Source organism: Gaeumannomyces tritici (assembly GCF_000145635.1).
Source record: "Gaeumannomyces tritici R3-111a-1 unplaced genomic scaffold supercont2.7, whole genome shotgun sequence".
NCBI classification, from domain to species: Eukaryota; Fungi; Ascomycota; class Sordariomycetes; order Magnaporthales; family Magnaporthaceae; genus Gaeumannomyces; species Gaeumannomyces tritici.
The window spans coordinates 2,137,804-2,151,712 of record NW_008804551.1 but is presented as its reverse complement, the minus strand read 5'-3'; the positions used below and the strand labels follow the sequence as shown (position 1 = coordinate 2,151,712).

The 13,909-nt window shown below is 58.8% G+C and overlaps 6 protein-coding genes across 6 annotated transcripts; 4 read left to right on the top strand and 2 right to left on the bottom strand.

The window, feature by feature from the left end:
• The first annotated feature begins 189 nt into the window (after positions 1-189).
• GGTG_12017 (hypothetical protein) lies at positions 190-1,242 on the top strand. The gene is made up of 3 exons (XM_009229910.1): positions 190-689; positions 750-1,066; positions 1,138-1,242. The coding sequence occupies exons 1-3, from the start codon at positions 199-201 to the stop codon at positions 1,203-1,205; spliced, it is 876 nt and encodes a 291-aa protein (XP_009228174.1). The 5' UTR covers positions 190-198; the 3' UTR covers positions 1,206-1,242.
• Positions 1,243-2,346: 1,104 nt separating this feature from the next.
• GGTG_12016 (U2 snRNP component IST3) lies at positions 2,347-3,982 on the top strand. The gene is made up of 2 exons (XM_009229909.1): positions 2,347-2,524; positions 2,609-3,982. The coding sequence occupies exons 1-2, from the start codon at positions 2,469-2,471 to the stop codon at positions 3,687-3,689; spliced, it is 1,137 nt and encodes a 378-aa protein (XP_009228173.1). The 5' UTR covers positions 2,347-2,468; the 3' UTR covers positions 3,690-3,982.
• On the bottom strand, positions 3,691-6,494 carry GGTG_12015 (hypothetical protein). Its single transcript, XM_009229908.1, has one exon. The coding sequence runs from the start codon at positions 5,566-5,568 to the stop codon at positions 4,195-4,197; it is 1,374 nt and encodes a 457-aa protein (XP_009228172.1). The 5' UTR covers positions 5,569-6,494; the 3' UTR covers positions 3,691-4,194.
• A 401-nt stretch (positions 6,495-6,895) lies between these two features.
• On the top strand, positions 6,896-10,081 carry GGTG_12014 (cell division control protein 11). Its single transcript, XM_009229907.1, has 7 exons — positions 6,896-7,162; positions 7,384-7,459; positions 7,617-7,733; positions 7,816-7,903; positions 7,990-8,127; positions 8,216-8,680; positions 8,762-10,081. The coding sequence occupies exons 1-7, from the start codon at positions 7,148-7,150 to the stop codon at positions 9,006-9,008; spliced, it is 1,146 nt and encodes a 381-aa protein (XP_009228171.1). The 5' UTR covers positions 6,896-7,147; the 3' UTR covers positions 9,009-10,081.
• On the bottom strand, positions 10,048-11,569 carry GGTG_12013 (transmembrane BAX inhibitor domain-containing protein-containing protein 4). Its single transcript, XM_009229906.1, has one exon. It carries the CDS (start codon positions 11,309-11,311, stop codon positions 10,460-10,462), a length of 852 nt encoding a protein of 283 aa, XP_009228170.1. The 5' UTR covers positions 11,312-11,569; the 3' UTR covers positions 10,048-10,459.
• Positions 11,570-11,749: 180 nt separating this feature from the next.
• On the top strand, positions 11,750-13,241 carry GGTG_12012 (hypothetical protein). Its single transcript, XM_009229905.1, has 3 exons — positions 11,750-12,303; positions 12,381-12,818; positions 12,892-13,241. Exons 1-2 carry the CDS (start codon positions 12,190-12,192, stop codon positions 12,816-12,818), a joined length of 552 nt encoding a protein of 183 aa, XP_009228169.1. The 5' UTR covers positions 11,750-12,189; the 3' UTR covers positions 12,892-13,241.
• Positions 13,242-13,909: the final 668 nt, after the last annotated feature.

Here is a 13,909-nt window from a genome sequence, read left to right as displayed (position 1 = left end):
CCACTGTCCCATCTTGAACTCGTTACAGCAACCCACACTCGCTCAGCATCTCACTCTCTTCCGTCCCTTTCCATCCTTCGCTTCCTGTCGCGCGTCGATCCCCTTCTTTGGATTCTTTGGAGTACCGATTCTTACCAGGCCTGCAGAGCTCCGCCTTTTGGGTATCCACCACACGAGCCAGTACAGAACCCAGACAACATGAAGGCCTCCATCTATCTCGCTGCCTCCGGCCTCGCGCTGGCTCTCGCCGGCCCGGTCGAGAAGCGCGCCGTTCACACCGAGGTCGTGACCGATATTGTCTATGTCACGGTCACTGCCGGTGCAGAGCCCGCGGCCAGCTCTACCACCAGCTTGACGTCGGTGGCTCCGACTACGACCTCGCAGCCGCCACCTCCGCCCCCTCCTGAGCCGACGACCACGCTTATTCCGACTCCTGAGCCGATCCCGACTCCCGTCTCAATGTCGAAGCCAGCGGCTGTGTCCCCTCCGCCGGAGGTGAGGCTCGGTTCTCAGCAGGCCCAGCAAGCCCAGCAGGCGCAAGCAGCCGCGCCCACTGACTTCGCCAGCACTGCCGTGTACCACCACAACATCCACCGAGAGAACAACTCGGCCCCGGCACTCGCATGGGATAGCACCTACGCCGGCTATGCCGCCGAGACGGCCAAGAAGTGCAAGTTTGCGCACGACATGTAAGACCTTTCCCTTCAATCCCGACATGAAATATCATAAGCTGACAAAAGTAAATGTAGGGCTCCCGGTGGCGGCGGCTACGGTCAGAATCTGGCCATGTGGGGATCGAGCGGCGATGCCAAGTCCCTCGGCGAAAACACGGCCATCGCGCGGGCTATCACCAACATGTGGTACAACGGCGAGATCGTGCTCTACCCCGAGGCCAACTATGGCCAGAAGAACCCTACGGCTGGCAAGTTCGAGCAGTACGGTCACTACACGCAGCTTGTGTGGGCCGATACTAAGAAGGTCGGCTGTGCTGCTCAATACTGCCCCCCTGGAACCATGTTCACGGACATGGGCGCCTGGTTCAGTGTTTGCGACTACTTCCCCGCCGGTGCGTACCATCATCCCCTTCATTCAACCCTCCCCGAGACGTCACGGCTGCTGACATGGATGTTATAACAGGAAACATGGGTGACCACTACGGCGACAATGTCCTGAGGCCTCTGGGCAAGGCGAGTGTCAATGCTTAGACACGCCCTAACTGTCGACCGTCTTGTCGCTCACATGAACCACATGTTCGCCAAATTGACGCGCAGTCGAAACTTGTACTTTGACACGCATCAGGCCTTCGACACATGCATGGTACATGTATGGGCCTTCTACATTGCCCAGGTTACATGACGACGCTCTTCATTCTCCTCCGTCACTTTGTGTATGATTTACTGGGCCCGAGGTCCTTCTCAACCCAAGGACGACTTCATCTCTTTTGGAACCAAACGCGCCCCGAGGAGGCCATCATTTCACCTTCTATGCAGCACCAATCTTTTTTTCCTCTGTTTACCTTTTGATTTGTTTCTTGTTTCTCTCTAATGCGACGAGCCTACCATCTTAGCTACAGAGTTTCCATTGCCGCGGCGTCATCTTGATACAGGAGCAATTTGGTTGCTTATTCAGGGCACACATTGGGTTGATGGCTAGTGGGGGAAGTTGGCGAAGGACAACAGAGATTGGGTCGATGAAGCCCTTTCGGAGACGCCGAGCCGGCCACCCTGCACACAACGGATGGACGGCCTGGCCAACTACTCTTTGTTCTTTTTTCTTTCTTGCCCTCCTCGCGTGGCCTCTGCCTCTGCCCTTTCCTTAGCTTGGCGTTTTCTTTGCACTCTTTCTTCTTACCATGATGATCGCTTCTTGGCGTTTCTGGTATAGGGGTCGGGACAAAGCATGCATGGATATTTTCAGCATGGCAGTTCAGGGGGGGTTTTGGACGGTGAATGAACTGCCGATGCCATTTGTAGGATCAAAACATGACTTTGGGGGATGATAGAACCCACCAAAAAAAGAACGAAGATTTTCACGACATTCAGGATCACTCCCGCTAGGATGCTCAGGCTGCAACACGCACCTTAACGATGGACCAGGCCCAGCCTTGTAGATTGTATGAGCTACCGTGTCGGGCTTCGCAGTAAACAAAATCTTACCAAGTGGGCGCCAAGAATGAAGCACGGAAAGGAGGCGCTGGTCCAGAATCGATACTCGGACGATGTCTGGGTTTGGCGGCGTTGGCGGCGTTGGGGGGTGGACGAAAGGGATACCAAATCTGGAGACACTCCATTTTCAAAGTGGGTCCGGCAACGGCCCGGCTTCTCCACAACGATGTCATTTCACGACGGCCGTGCTCCAGCGGACTTTTTCGCGTGAAACATCGAAAGCAGACGCGACACTGAGATGCTGGAGGCCACGAGGGAAGCCCAGCAAGACAGCCCCGGACGCACACCACCCCGCCCGCCAAGATGAACCAGATACGAGCCATCCAGGCGCTCAACAAGAAGGAGATTGAGCAGGGCATGTAAGTCTTGGCAATTCCCAGTCTCGCGAGGACCCAGACGAACCAGAAGCTGACTCCCAAGGCCAACCCGCCCAAACGACACAGCTCCCCCGAAGCGTCCTGGCACGTCGACTACCGCGACACGGCCTACGTCTACTTTGGCGGACTGTCCTACGAGCTGACCGAGGGCGACGTGGTGACAATCTTCAGCCAGTTCGGCGAGCCCGTCTTCCTCAAGCTCGTGCGCGACCGTGAGACGGGCAAGAGCAAAGGGTTCGGCTGGCTCAAGTACGAGGACCAGCGCAGCACCGACCTGGCTGTCGACAACCTGGGCGGCGCCGAGATCGCGGGCCGCCTGGTGCGCGTCGACCACGCGCGCTACAAGCCCCACGAGGACGACGACCCGGACGAGGGCCGCATCGGCTGGCTGGACCTGCAGCGGAAGCAGGGGCGGGCTGGGGGTGGTGATGGCGATGGTGACGGGACGGGCAGCGAGGGTAGCGGTGCCGATGACGACGACGGGGACGGCGGCGCGCCGCCGCGGCCGCTGCTCAGGGAGGAGCAGGAGCTCGCGGCGCTGGTGGAGGGCCACGACGACGACGACCCGATGAAGGCGTTTCTGATCGAGGAGAAGAAGAAGGAGGTGGAGGAGGCGCGGGGGCGCGAGCAGCGCAAGCGCCGCGGTGGCGACAGGAAGGACAGGGGCCGCCATCACCACAAGCGGCGGCGGCACCGCGACGACGACCGCGACCGCGACCGCAGCCGGGAGAAGCGGCCGCGCCGGGACCGCCGCGGGAACGACGACCGCGACGAGGCGGCGGCGGCGGCGGCGGACGGCCGGAAACGCAGCGATCGACGGGGCGGCGAGGACGGGAGCAGAGACCGCGGCAGGCGGCGCGAGGACCGCGACGACGCCGACAAGAGGCGGCACCGGGAGCGCAGCGGTGACGCCCGCCGCCGCCGCGACCGCGACCGGGATGAGGACGACGGGCGCGAGCGCGAGCGGGGCCGTGACAGGGATCGCCGGAGCGACCGCGACCGCGAAGGGGATGGGGATGGGGACGGCCGCGACCGCTCCAGGTGCGGCAGCAGGAGCGCCGAGCGCCACAGGAGGCGCGACCGCTCGAAGGAGAGGAGATCCAGGAGCAAGAGCAAGAGCGGGAGCAGGTCACGGCGGGATCGCTAAGGGCGAACAACGAGTCAGGCGGCCGAGAATGGAGAATTTCCAAGCACCGAACGGATCATGCCCAACAGCGGACAGCAACCCGTTCGGTGCTGTATCATATTACCCGCTAGATTGTATACGTTTAAATACAAACAAACGCTTGCCAGAGCCAGGGCACCCGTTCCTACCCCGACATTCCCCGTCCGTACCATTTCCCTCTTGAAATCATGTGGCTAAAGAAAGACGCTTTACCTCGCGCGATATGCCGTATAGGTGGAATAGGAAAATGAAGAGAAAAACAAAATAAAGGGAAAACGAAAACGCCAGTCCCCACGTATGCTTCAGTGCCTGGTGCAGATTCTATAACAATTCCCTTCACTCGCTCGCCCGACCGCCTCTGCTGTTGCTACTCACCCTTCTTCAGCTGTTGCTGCATCTTGAGGAGTCGTCGCTCTCTCTCCTCGGTCTGCCGCTCTTTCTCCTTGAGTAGCATCCGCTCCCTCTCGTACTCCTTGCGCAGACCCTGCTAGCTATCGCCAAGGATGCGCTTCCACCCGTCGCGCACGCACAGGCGCCGACCGTCCTGGCCGCGCACAACCTTGAACCTCTCGTAGCGCGCGTCGGTGCCAGCGCCGATTACAACGATGGTGTCCTCCCTAATCCAGCCGATCATGCCCTTTATGGGCGGCCGCACAATGTCGTAGGGCGTGCCCTTGAGGGAGCCGAAGGGGGCCGGGGGAGGGGCGGGGGTCGAATCCATCATGCTGGAGCTGCTGGCGCTGCCGCCAATCATAATGGTGGGAGCGACGGGTGCCGCGACGGGCTGGTTGGTGTTTGCAAAGTTGACCTGCGCGAAGGACGTCTCGTCCGAGAAGTAGCGCGGCATCAGGGGGATCTTGCCGAGGAGGCCCCACTTGCCCTTCTTGCCGGCGCCGCCGTCGCCCTCCTGCGCGCCGTCACCGACGGTGCTGCCGCCTGCTTCGACCCCCACACCCGAAACGAGCGAGGCCGTCGAGCCGCCAAGGCCGGCAAACTTAGACGTCGGACTCTTAGAGCCTGGCGCGCTGGCTCCGCTCCCTGCCCCTCCTGCGGCGGCGGCCGAAGCGGCAGCGGACTGGTTTGGTTTTGACGGGTGCGGGACGTCGTACACGTGCAGGGTTCCCTTGTCCGAAGTGCATGCGAGCATGGCGCCCGAGGGGCTGAAGCCGAGCGAGAAGATGGTGGCCGGGTCCCAGCCGCGGCGCAGCTCGGCGACGCGGGCGCCCGTGGCGGTTGCCCAGACGCGGATGATGGTGCCCTTCTCGCTGGCGGTGGCGAGCAGCGAGCCGTCGGGGCTGAAGCGGATGGCGACCAGGCTCGCCGAGTGGGCGGGCACTATGGAAACGCTCGAAGTGGTGATCTCGACCAGCTGGACCTGCCCCGCGGTCCTCCCCGGGAAGGCGATGTGGCGGTCCGACATGTCGCAGAGGCCAAGAGGGTTATCGGCCGTGTCGTGGCGGGCGAGCAGGTCCGGCGGCCTGGCGAAGGAATACACGCGCACGCAGTCCTGCAGCACAGCAACGATGCGGTTCCGTGCCAGGCGCATGCCCCAGACGTTTGACATGTTGCTTATCTCGACCGAGACCTCGGACTTGGCCTCGTCCCAGAGCATGACCTTGTTGGGCGCAAACATTGGCCTGCGCCCGCCGCCCACGAGGGCCAGCCAGTTAGTCTTGCCCATCATCTGGACGAGGCCCAGGCCCCCTGGGAAGTCCCGGGAGGCCTGTTGGTCACACTCGGCCGATGTGAATATGCGGAAACCTGTGTTCAAAGCCACGGCGAAGCAGCTCGAGTCGGCATTGAACGAGACGGAGAGCGCCTCTGGCGGTTCCGAGCTCTCAATAGGCTGCCTGGTGTTCATCCTGGCGACGAGGCGGTCCGCCCTCGACTCTGCTGCCTGGTAGTATTATTAAAGAAGGAGGAGGAAGGTTAGGTAGATTATGTACGGGTATGTATGTATGGAATGTGAGGTGCAGATGTTCGGCACCACCAGAAAGGACCCGGCACTTTGGTGTTTCTGGTCAAGGCGCAACGATAAACGCTAATTGGTATTTTTTTTCTCTTGTTTTGTTCAGGAACAACGCAGCATGAAATCACAGGCAGCCGACCCCCAGGCCGTGGCCCACGGGATAGAGCGGGATTTCCACTGCGTCCACTGCCACCAGATGAGTGTATTGACGGAAGGCGCGGTGGTAGCAACTGTCGGCTGACGTAGTGATGGACTTGACGTGAATTGCCGAGCGGTCGGCATCCACAAGGCAGCAAAGGTAAAATTGCAGGCACGGTTGGAGATGCCCTTTTGCTGATCTGGACTGCGCCGCGACGTGGAATTGCCTGGGTCCTTTGAGAAGGGATAGACTGGCTCAAATGCTGGAAGTCGGGATGATGCAGTCTCCAGCCGGCTCCGCTGCTGCTGCTGCTCCTGCAGGCAAATGCAGGTGACTAACGCGACCGACCAGATCTCACCGTGACTGCACGCTCGACGACGGCTCCCACTAGCTGTGCTAGTGAGCCCGCCTGCTTCTTCCTGGGCCTCCTGCGCGATACTTGCTGTGTCTGCGTTACACTGTGGTGGAAGAGAAGAACGTTTTATCCACAGCAGCTCCTTGACCGGGCAGGTCCAAAGCTGATCCTAATCACCACCGAACCTGTGTGCCACCAGCCAGGCCTGCACCGCTGTTTGGCCATCTTCGCATTGATATGGGCCTGTTTTGTCGGAGACGCTGGTACCTGTATTTATGTAGACGCAAATTGAAGCTGCCAGCTGCCACCAGCCGTGTGATCCTCAGTCCTCAAAAGCTCCCCAGCATCATCCAGGAAAACCCAAACCCCAGCCAGGCACCCGGGCACCCACGGTCACTAACCACACTGCCAGCGACTGCCGACCCGTGCAACGTCCCGGCTGAGATAACCAAACACAAGGTGGGGCCCGTGTTTGCTTTGGTGGACCCTCGCTGGGGCACTCGTGAAATGTCCCGCGGCCAGCCAGCAAGGTGACCTTTCCTCATTCGACGCCCCTCCCCCAAATGATTGACATCGGCGGGAGCCCCTGAATTCTGGCCCTGGCCCGTGCCCGCGGAAACACCAGCGCTGCCCTTCTCCCATTGGCCCGTCTCACGGGAGTTGTCCTGGCCCCCAGTCTGTCGGTCAGTGCCAGCAACCACCCTGCGCTGGGCAGGCCTGCCTGTCTCCCGCTGCCGCTGCAATTTGTGAAATTGCATTTCGCCGCCCCGTCAACACCCACGCCTCCTTTAAACCATCCCGTCCTTCGACTTCGTCTGAACCTTGACTCCGACTCGAGAATTGCTCTCGCTCTTTTCGAAGCCAAGTTTCAGATACCCCCAGAGACGGCGATCAACACCCAACAGCCCGTCGCCTCTACAGCATTGTCAAGTCCAGCAAAACTCAAAAATACAGTAAATTCTAAACCGAAGCCCAAGATGTCGTCCCCCGGCGTACGTTCCAACCAGACCATTCCTCTGTTCTCCCCTTCCGTTCTCCGTCGTTCCTTGGTCCTGATTCGCGACGTCTCGACCTGGTCGCCGTGAGCCCGTTGCTGCCGCCATTGCCATTGCCAATCGCGAGGCGCGCCGCCCGCAGTCTACAGCCGTCCTCGTGCTCGAGGCCGCCCCAGATCGTATGATAGCTGACCAGGAATGCCTCTCGGCCTCTACAGAAGATGATGCGAAGGAAGAAGAACATGAAGAAGGTGATCCAGTTCTGCCTGATGGTCTGCGGTGCTTCAGGAACTGGTACGTCTTCTGCCTCCTCTGCCCTCCTACACCGCTCGCGGGACAAAGCGCCGTAGCTACGCGTTGGAGATGCGAACAACCGGACCCTACAATACACCACGTTGAAGCCCGATGTGTGAAACACAGCCGCTGACCTTCATCCTCTGCATCCTTCCAGGGAGAACCACCTTCGTCAACACGCTCTGCGGCAAGACCGTTCTTTCCCACAAGGAGTCGGACGACCCCAATACGGCACACATCGAGGAGGGCGTTAAGATCAAGCCTATCACTGTTGGTAGGTACTCACGAACGGGCCAGAAACGCGCTGTCCCACACGCTCTTCAACGTCGTACCACCGATCTGACCGCAATATTCAGAGCTCGAGCTTGACGAGGACGGCACCCGCATCTCGCTCACCGTTGTCGACACTCCCGGCTTTGGTGACCAAGTAGACAACGAGGCTAGGTAAGCCTTGGGCTTTGATCTCTTGTGATGGAGGAGACGCTTATGGCTGTCGATGGAGCCGATGCTAACGCTGCCTGCTCGATCAGCTTCTCGGAGATCGTCGACTTCCTCGAGAGGGAATACGATAACATTCTGGCCCAGGAGTCCCGCATCAAGCGTAACCCTCGCTTCAGGGACAACCGTGTCCATGCTCTGCTCTACTTTATCACCCCGACCGGCCACGGGTATGTTTCCTGCCAGACCGATGCGGGGTTACTGACCCTGTCCTTGAATTGACCAAGCGCCGGCACGCTAACTTGTCCGTCCCAACAGCCTCCGCGAGCTGGACATCGAGCTGATGAAGCGTCTGGCACCCCGTGTCAACGTCATTCCCGTCATCGGCCGCGCCGATTCCCTCACCCCGAGCGAGCTGGCCGAGTCCAAGAAGCTGGTCATGGAGGACATCGAGCACTACCGGATCCCCGTCTACAACTTCCCTTACGACATCGAAGAGGACGACGAGGACACGGTCGAGGAGAACGCCGAGCTCCGTGGCCTGATGCCGTTTGCCATTGTGGGCTCCGAGGACATTGTCGAGATTGGCGGCCGCAGGGTCCGCGCTCGCCAATACCCCTGGGGTGTGGTCGAGGTCGACAACCCGCGCCACTCGGACTTCCTGGCCATCCGCTCTGCCCTGCTCCACAGCCATCTGGCTGACCTGAAGGAGATCACTCACGACTTCCTCTACGAGAACTACCGTACCGAGAAGCTCAGCAAGAGCGTCGAGGGTGGTGGAGTGTAAGCCAATTCTGGAACCCCGGCCTAAGCTGACGGCACGATGCTGACTTTTTTTTTTTTTTTTTTTGTCCAAATAAGCAGTGACTCGTCTATGAACCCTGAGGACTTGGCCTCACAGTCCGTCCGCCTCAAGGAGGAGCAGCTCCGCCGCGAGGAGGAGAAGCTGCGGGAGATCGAGGTTAAGGTTCAGCGCGAGATCAACGAGAAGCGCCAGGAGCTGCTGGCCCGCGAGTCGCAGCTTCGCGAGATCGAGGCCCGCATGGCGCGGGAGGCCGCCGCGGTTAGCGGCAGGGATGCCGCGGACGCAAACGGCGAGGAGGCCAACTAGAAGGGCACCGCCGTCAGCGCCTTTCCCCTCCCGCCGATTGCTTCACCAGATTTTATCGCTGTATCGATGGACTGAAGGAAAGAATGACCAACAAAGACCAACAACGAGGAGGGGCGTCGGTTCCTGTTTGCCCACTGGGCGCGAGATGCCAGGGCTCTCGTGTTCTAGCTTGATAACCCCCCTTATTATCGCCCCAAGAGCGCAGCTCCCACGTTTCAGTTGTCCCTCCTCTCAGTCTCTCCTCGTGCGACCGGATTCCCAACAAAAGCCACCAACAACGCCCCAACTCTGGAAGCAGGTGATGATAAATCGCACACGGACGACAACCCACCCAGGCTTCCCGGTATTTGTAGTGCGCTCCTTCACTTTGGTTTTTTTTTTCCGGGTGGGATATGGTGGGAAAGGGGGGAGGGACTGGAACGAGCCACGTGCCCCGACAATGGACCAAAGCCACCATCCTCGGCCATGGCTTGGGTTGGGTGATGGCCTGGCGACAGCTGCGGCTGGACGGATTTCTTTTATACCCCGTGCTAATGAGGAGCTTTCAGTGAGTGTCGGCCTTGGAGCACTTGAGATACGAGGCCTGGGACTATGTCTTGTTTCTCTGCTTCTTGTTTCAGGCATCTTCTTCGCTGTTTAGTCTTTTTTGCTTGTTGTCTGGTGGTTGGAGCCTTGCTGGCGGAACTGTTAAGGCCCCTTCCGCCTGATTTAGTTCACTTCTCCACCCCACTTCTATCCTTCCTCCCATACACATTCCCAAGCACGTTTTTTCTATTAGCTCTCTTCTACTAGTGGCCTTCTAATGCAGATATCATCGAGGTTTTTGGTTTCCTTAATTCCATCTCCTTTGCCAGTGCGTTTGGGCAGCTACGATATATCCTATGCTGCGACTTGGATGCCACTTGCGTTAGTCCTTAGTCTAGTTTGCATGAACGACTCCCGCGGATGAGAGATAACGGTAGGCATCATACTGTGTCTCGTGGCTCTTGATTCCCATGATCAAAGCAAGAAACAACGTGCACTTCTCAAGTAATTCGAATCGCAAGAATGATCACCACTCCATTTCTTCAGCCTTACTCAGGCTTACAACTACCACGATTCAAGCAAACCCAAACAGCCTGGCAAATTGATTCCATGCCATTCCTCCAACCAAACTATTCCCGACGAAACTGGAAAAGAAACGGGATACAAAAACAAAACAAGCAGCAGAGACTGGAAAACAGCAGTGACCCAGGTGTCCCAACACATCCTGCCATGCGCCCGGAATTGACGCTGTTATGTTAGACAGCTGTGCAAAGCTGACTTGACTTTCCAAGGCCGCGCCCAAGGATACTTCAAGTAGACCAAAGAAAAGCATAATCAATGTTAAAATAAAAACTCGGCAGAACCCCAAATAGGTTGTTTTGACAGGATACAGGCGTTCGAGGCGCCGTGGATGACTAGAAAGGGCTCTAGTTGTTGGACTGATTGTTGAGGATGCGCAGGATGGCGAGGAAGAGGTTGATGATGTCGAGGTACAGGCTAATGGCAGCCGCGATCTCCTCCTCAACGTGGTGGTGGCGCATGATGAGCTGGGTGTCGACCAGGATGTAGCCGCTGAAGATGAGCGCGCCGAGCCCGCCGTAGATGAGGTCGGCCGTCGAGTTGAACGGCAGGAATGCGGCGACGAATCCGAACAGGACGAGCCCCCAGAGGCCTCCGAACAGGTAGGGGGCCCACGAGGTGAAGTCGTACTTTGTCTGGCAGGCGAAGGCGGTCAGGAATATGAAGATGCCCCCCGTCAGCGCGACGGCCGACAGCACGATGGACGACTCGAACAGCGTGACGATGACGGAGACGGTGTAGGCCTCGAGCAGAGTGAAGCCGGCCAGGAAGAGCAGGTTGGTCGGGTACTCCTTGCGCTTCCAGAAGGTGAGCATCATCAGGCCCATGGCGCCGAAGAGCGAGAGCCAGAGCGCGCCCGGGTGGGCGCGCGTCCAGTCGCGGTAGCCCTGGCTGACGAAACCGAGGGTCGAGACGGCGCCCGTGAGGAGCAGCTGCGCCGACAGGATGGCGTACACCTTGCGGATGAACTGGTGCCGTATGTCGATGGTGGCCTCGGACACGGAGCCGCCGAACTTGAAATCGTCGGGCACGTTGTCCTCGCTGCTGCGCGGGGCGCCGCCGCCCAGGAGCCGCTCCGCGTCCGAGTCGGCCGCCGACGGCCCGCCCGCGGCCTGGTAGCTGGGCGGCGCCGACGTGTAGTCGACGTGCTCGTCGGGGTCCTGCGTCTGCGCCGGGGCGTATTTCGTGTTGGCGGCCATGGGTGCGGCTCTTTCTGTTTTACGCACGGCTGTTTGATGGGCGGTTATTGATCGTTCGCTCCGTCGTTTTCGGCTCCGTCGGGGCGGGGAACTACGGTTTGGGTTTCGCGAGGGCCCTTGCTCTGGCGGCAAGACCTTTGGCGGGGTTGGATGAGAAGGGGTTCGGCTAGGTGGCGGTCGGAGATGGACGAGTCACTCTGCTCCGTAGGTCGACGAGGCGCTGTGTTGAGTTGGGCGGTTGATGCTGGGAACGAAAAGTCAAACACGCAACAGGGCGAAACATCCAGGCGTCACGCTGAAGAAGAGCCAAAGCGCAGGCCGCGGCAGAGTGGGGCAAGGATGTCTGCTGCGCCCCAGATCACGTGTGGGGCGGCTTTTGTGGAGTCAGCAGACCTGGGGAGAAGGAAGCATCGACGGTCCTGATGGAATGAAGGAATGGACTTTACAAACAATGAGGATGGTTTTATTACACCATCAGCATGGTGGCCTTGACATGAAGGACCTGGATATTTGCTTTCAAGGCGTCGCCAAAGCATTCCGCGATATATCTCTGCCCCAGATTCTTCTTTTCGCAGCATCCACTTCCCCAGACGTCAATGTGCCGCCCCACCTGTGTTTGGGTCCGAGGACATGATCAGATAAATAACGACGCGTATCGACTATCAGGTGTTTTCAACCCTTCGAACGCGAAAACCATTGAAGTCGCGAGGCCCAACATGCTGACTATAATCATCTATTTTGATCTATATTGTACTCACCGTTGTCAGATGCAATAGTCCCGGGACTGAGCCACCGAAACCACACGTACCCATGACTCAGCTCTATCAAAAATTCAGCAACCATTTTCATATCCTCCAGGGCACTGGCAACGGCGATGGATGTTCTGCTCCTCGATCGAGCGTCTATATGTTTGGACTATTCCTCCTCGGACAGACATCCACCACCAGATCTCCGCAAACCCTTATATCTACATCATATCCAACCCCAACCAAGTAAGAGCCACAAACGGCTCATGTCGGGGTCTTATAGCCTCATAGACGCTGGCTGGAACTGATATTGGCCATTGCAGGAGCCCTTACTCTACCAGCATCATCCTCGCACAATGAATACCTGGCTCTCCGTACACATCGGCGCCATCGTAGACAGCCGGTGTTCCTTCTCCAATCTGATAGAGTCTACTTCGGCACTCATCAAGCCGGCAAGTACGACCGAGCTGGAGGGCTGGGTTCAATTCGTCATCCCCAGTCCGCCTCTCATGAACCCTGTGCTGAGAACTCTCGCCGTCGACTTTTCGACCATGGGAGCCACGGTTGATGGTGTGCGTGTCCTCCTTGGCGGCGCGGAGGGTTTCAGCATGAGAGACATGCATGCAATACAGTCCTTCAGCCATGAAATCGTCTCCAGGACGGCCATCCACAAAAACAAGGGCATTGCCGTGTCGGTGCTGGCCAAGTTCATGAACATGAGCTCCAGCTGCAGGTTCCAGTCTGTTGCCATCGAGGTTTAGGTCAGTCCAAGCTTCCCGGTCCGCCTGGCCTTTTACGCTAGCTTTCAAGAGGTTAACAAAGTTGAACTACTAGGTATTCGGCCCGTAGAACTGCCGCAGCAGATGTCGTCTTCGTTGACGTGGGATGTAGAAGCCGGCGGCGTTGTCCTCATCGTGTATTGCCTCCAGCAGGCTTATAATATTTCCTCAGGCTGCGCTCTTTTGCGAAACTCATGCTCTTTACGGGGATCACATAGTGCTGGCTATACAGCCTTATTATAGCGGTGCTCGAATTTCTATCCTCCCTTGGGGTTGCCCTGCTTGGCTCGGAGCATCTAAACCACCTGTGTCGGCAGGAGTAGTCCCCTCCGGCCGGCCAACACGCCCACACTTCAAACGCTCAAACAGCTGGTATCGTTTCATAGCAAGACACCCGCCCTCGGCCTCGACGATGTCACGGATGGCTCGGGTGGGCAGCAGCTGCATCGTGGCTTGATAACACCCTCGTGTTCACCTTCACCCTCCGTAGCCGCCTTGACGACATGTGTGCCGGTCGGCCGCTGTCCTCTGTGTACGGATACGGTCCCTTTCAACGTTGCCGAACGTCCACCGAAATCCCGGTTCGCCGCCAATATCTCGAGCATCCCGGCGCAGGCGCTGCTGGACGAGCGCACAACAAGTGATAGCGGCTGCCGGCCCACCATCGGGACAGAGGTGTATATACCCTTCAGCCTCTCGCACAGCAGACCAGCCCCGGCGCCTCCGACCTCGTCGTTGCGCACTGATCGCAGGTGCGGGACAAAGATCAGCATGCCCGACTCAGCCGGAGCTCCTGGGAAGCTGGCCAGGATCCCCAAAAACTTCAATGACATCTAGTGGAGGAGGCGGAGGAGGCCAAGGGCAGCGTAACCATCGGTCTGATGCGCAATACGGCGGAAGGAGCTCGGCGGCACCTAAGCATACTGCTACTGCTACAGCGACTAAGCCGACACCTGTCAAATAGCCGGTTAGTGTTACCATCCAAGTGCCCGGCCGGCCACGAGTGCGACGTGGCATTTAGTAAGAACGGCCTGTGGCTTGCCATATCGGCCCAGGCCGCCGGCCGCTGCGGC

What these genes read in the sequence shown, in the direction of transcription:
- GGTG_12015 (XM_009229908.1), bottom strand. Translation starts at nt 5,568, where the DNA reads ATGAACACCAGGCAGCCTATTGAGAGCTCGGAACCGCCAGAGGCGCTC.
- GGTG_12012 (XM_009229905.1), top strand. Translation starts at nt 12,190, where the DNA reads ATGTTCTGCTCCTCGATCGAGCGTCTATATGTTTGGACTATTCCTCCT. An exon ending in TCATATCCAACCCCAACCAA is followed by an intron (nt 12,304 to 12,380) that starts GTAAGAGCCACA and finishes TGGCCATTGCAG; the next exon opens with GAGCCCTTACTCTACCAGCA.
- GGTG_12016 (XM_009229909.1), top strand. Translation starts at nt 2,469, where the DNA reads ATGAACCAGATACGAGCCATCCAGGCGCTCAACAAGAAGGAGATTGAG. An exon ending in AAGGAGATTGAGCAGGGCAT is followed by an intron (nt 2,525 to 2,608) that starts GTAAGTCTTGGC and finishes CAAACGACACAG; the next exon opens with CTCCCCCGAAGCGTCCTGGC.
- GGTG_12013 (XM_009229906.1), bottom strand. Translation starts at nt 11,311, where the DNA reads ATGGCCGCCAACACGAAATACGCCCCGGCGCAGACGCAGGACCCCGAC.
- GGTG_12017 (XM_009229910.1), top strand. Translation starts at nt 199, where the DNA reads ATGAAGGCCTCCATCTATCTCGCTGCCTCCGGCCTCGCGCTGGCTCTC. An exon ending in TGCAAGTTTGCGCACGACAT is followed by an intron (nt 690 to 749) that starts GTAAGACCTTTC and finishes AAGTAAATGTAG; the next exon opens with GGCTCCCGGTGGCGGCGGCT. An exon ending in TTGCGACTACTTCCCCGCCG is followed by an intron (nt 1,067 to 1,137) that starts GTGCGTACCATC and finishes ATGTTATAACAG; the next exon opens with GAAACATGGGTGACCACTAC.
- GGTG_12014 (XM_009229907.1), top strand. An exon ending in ATCACCCCGACCGGCCACGG is followed by an intron (nt 8,128 to 8,215) that starts GTATGTTTCCTG and finishes CCGTCCCAACAG; the next exon opens with CCTCCGCGAGCTGGACATCG. An exon ending in AGCGTCGAGGGTGGTGGAGT is followed by an intron (nt 8,681 to 8,761) that starts GTAAGCCAATTC and finishes CCAAATAAGCAG; the next exon opens with TGACTCGTCTATGAACCCTG.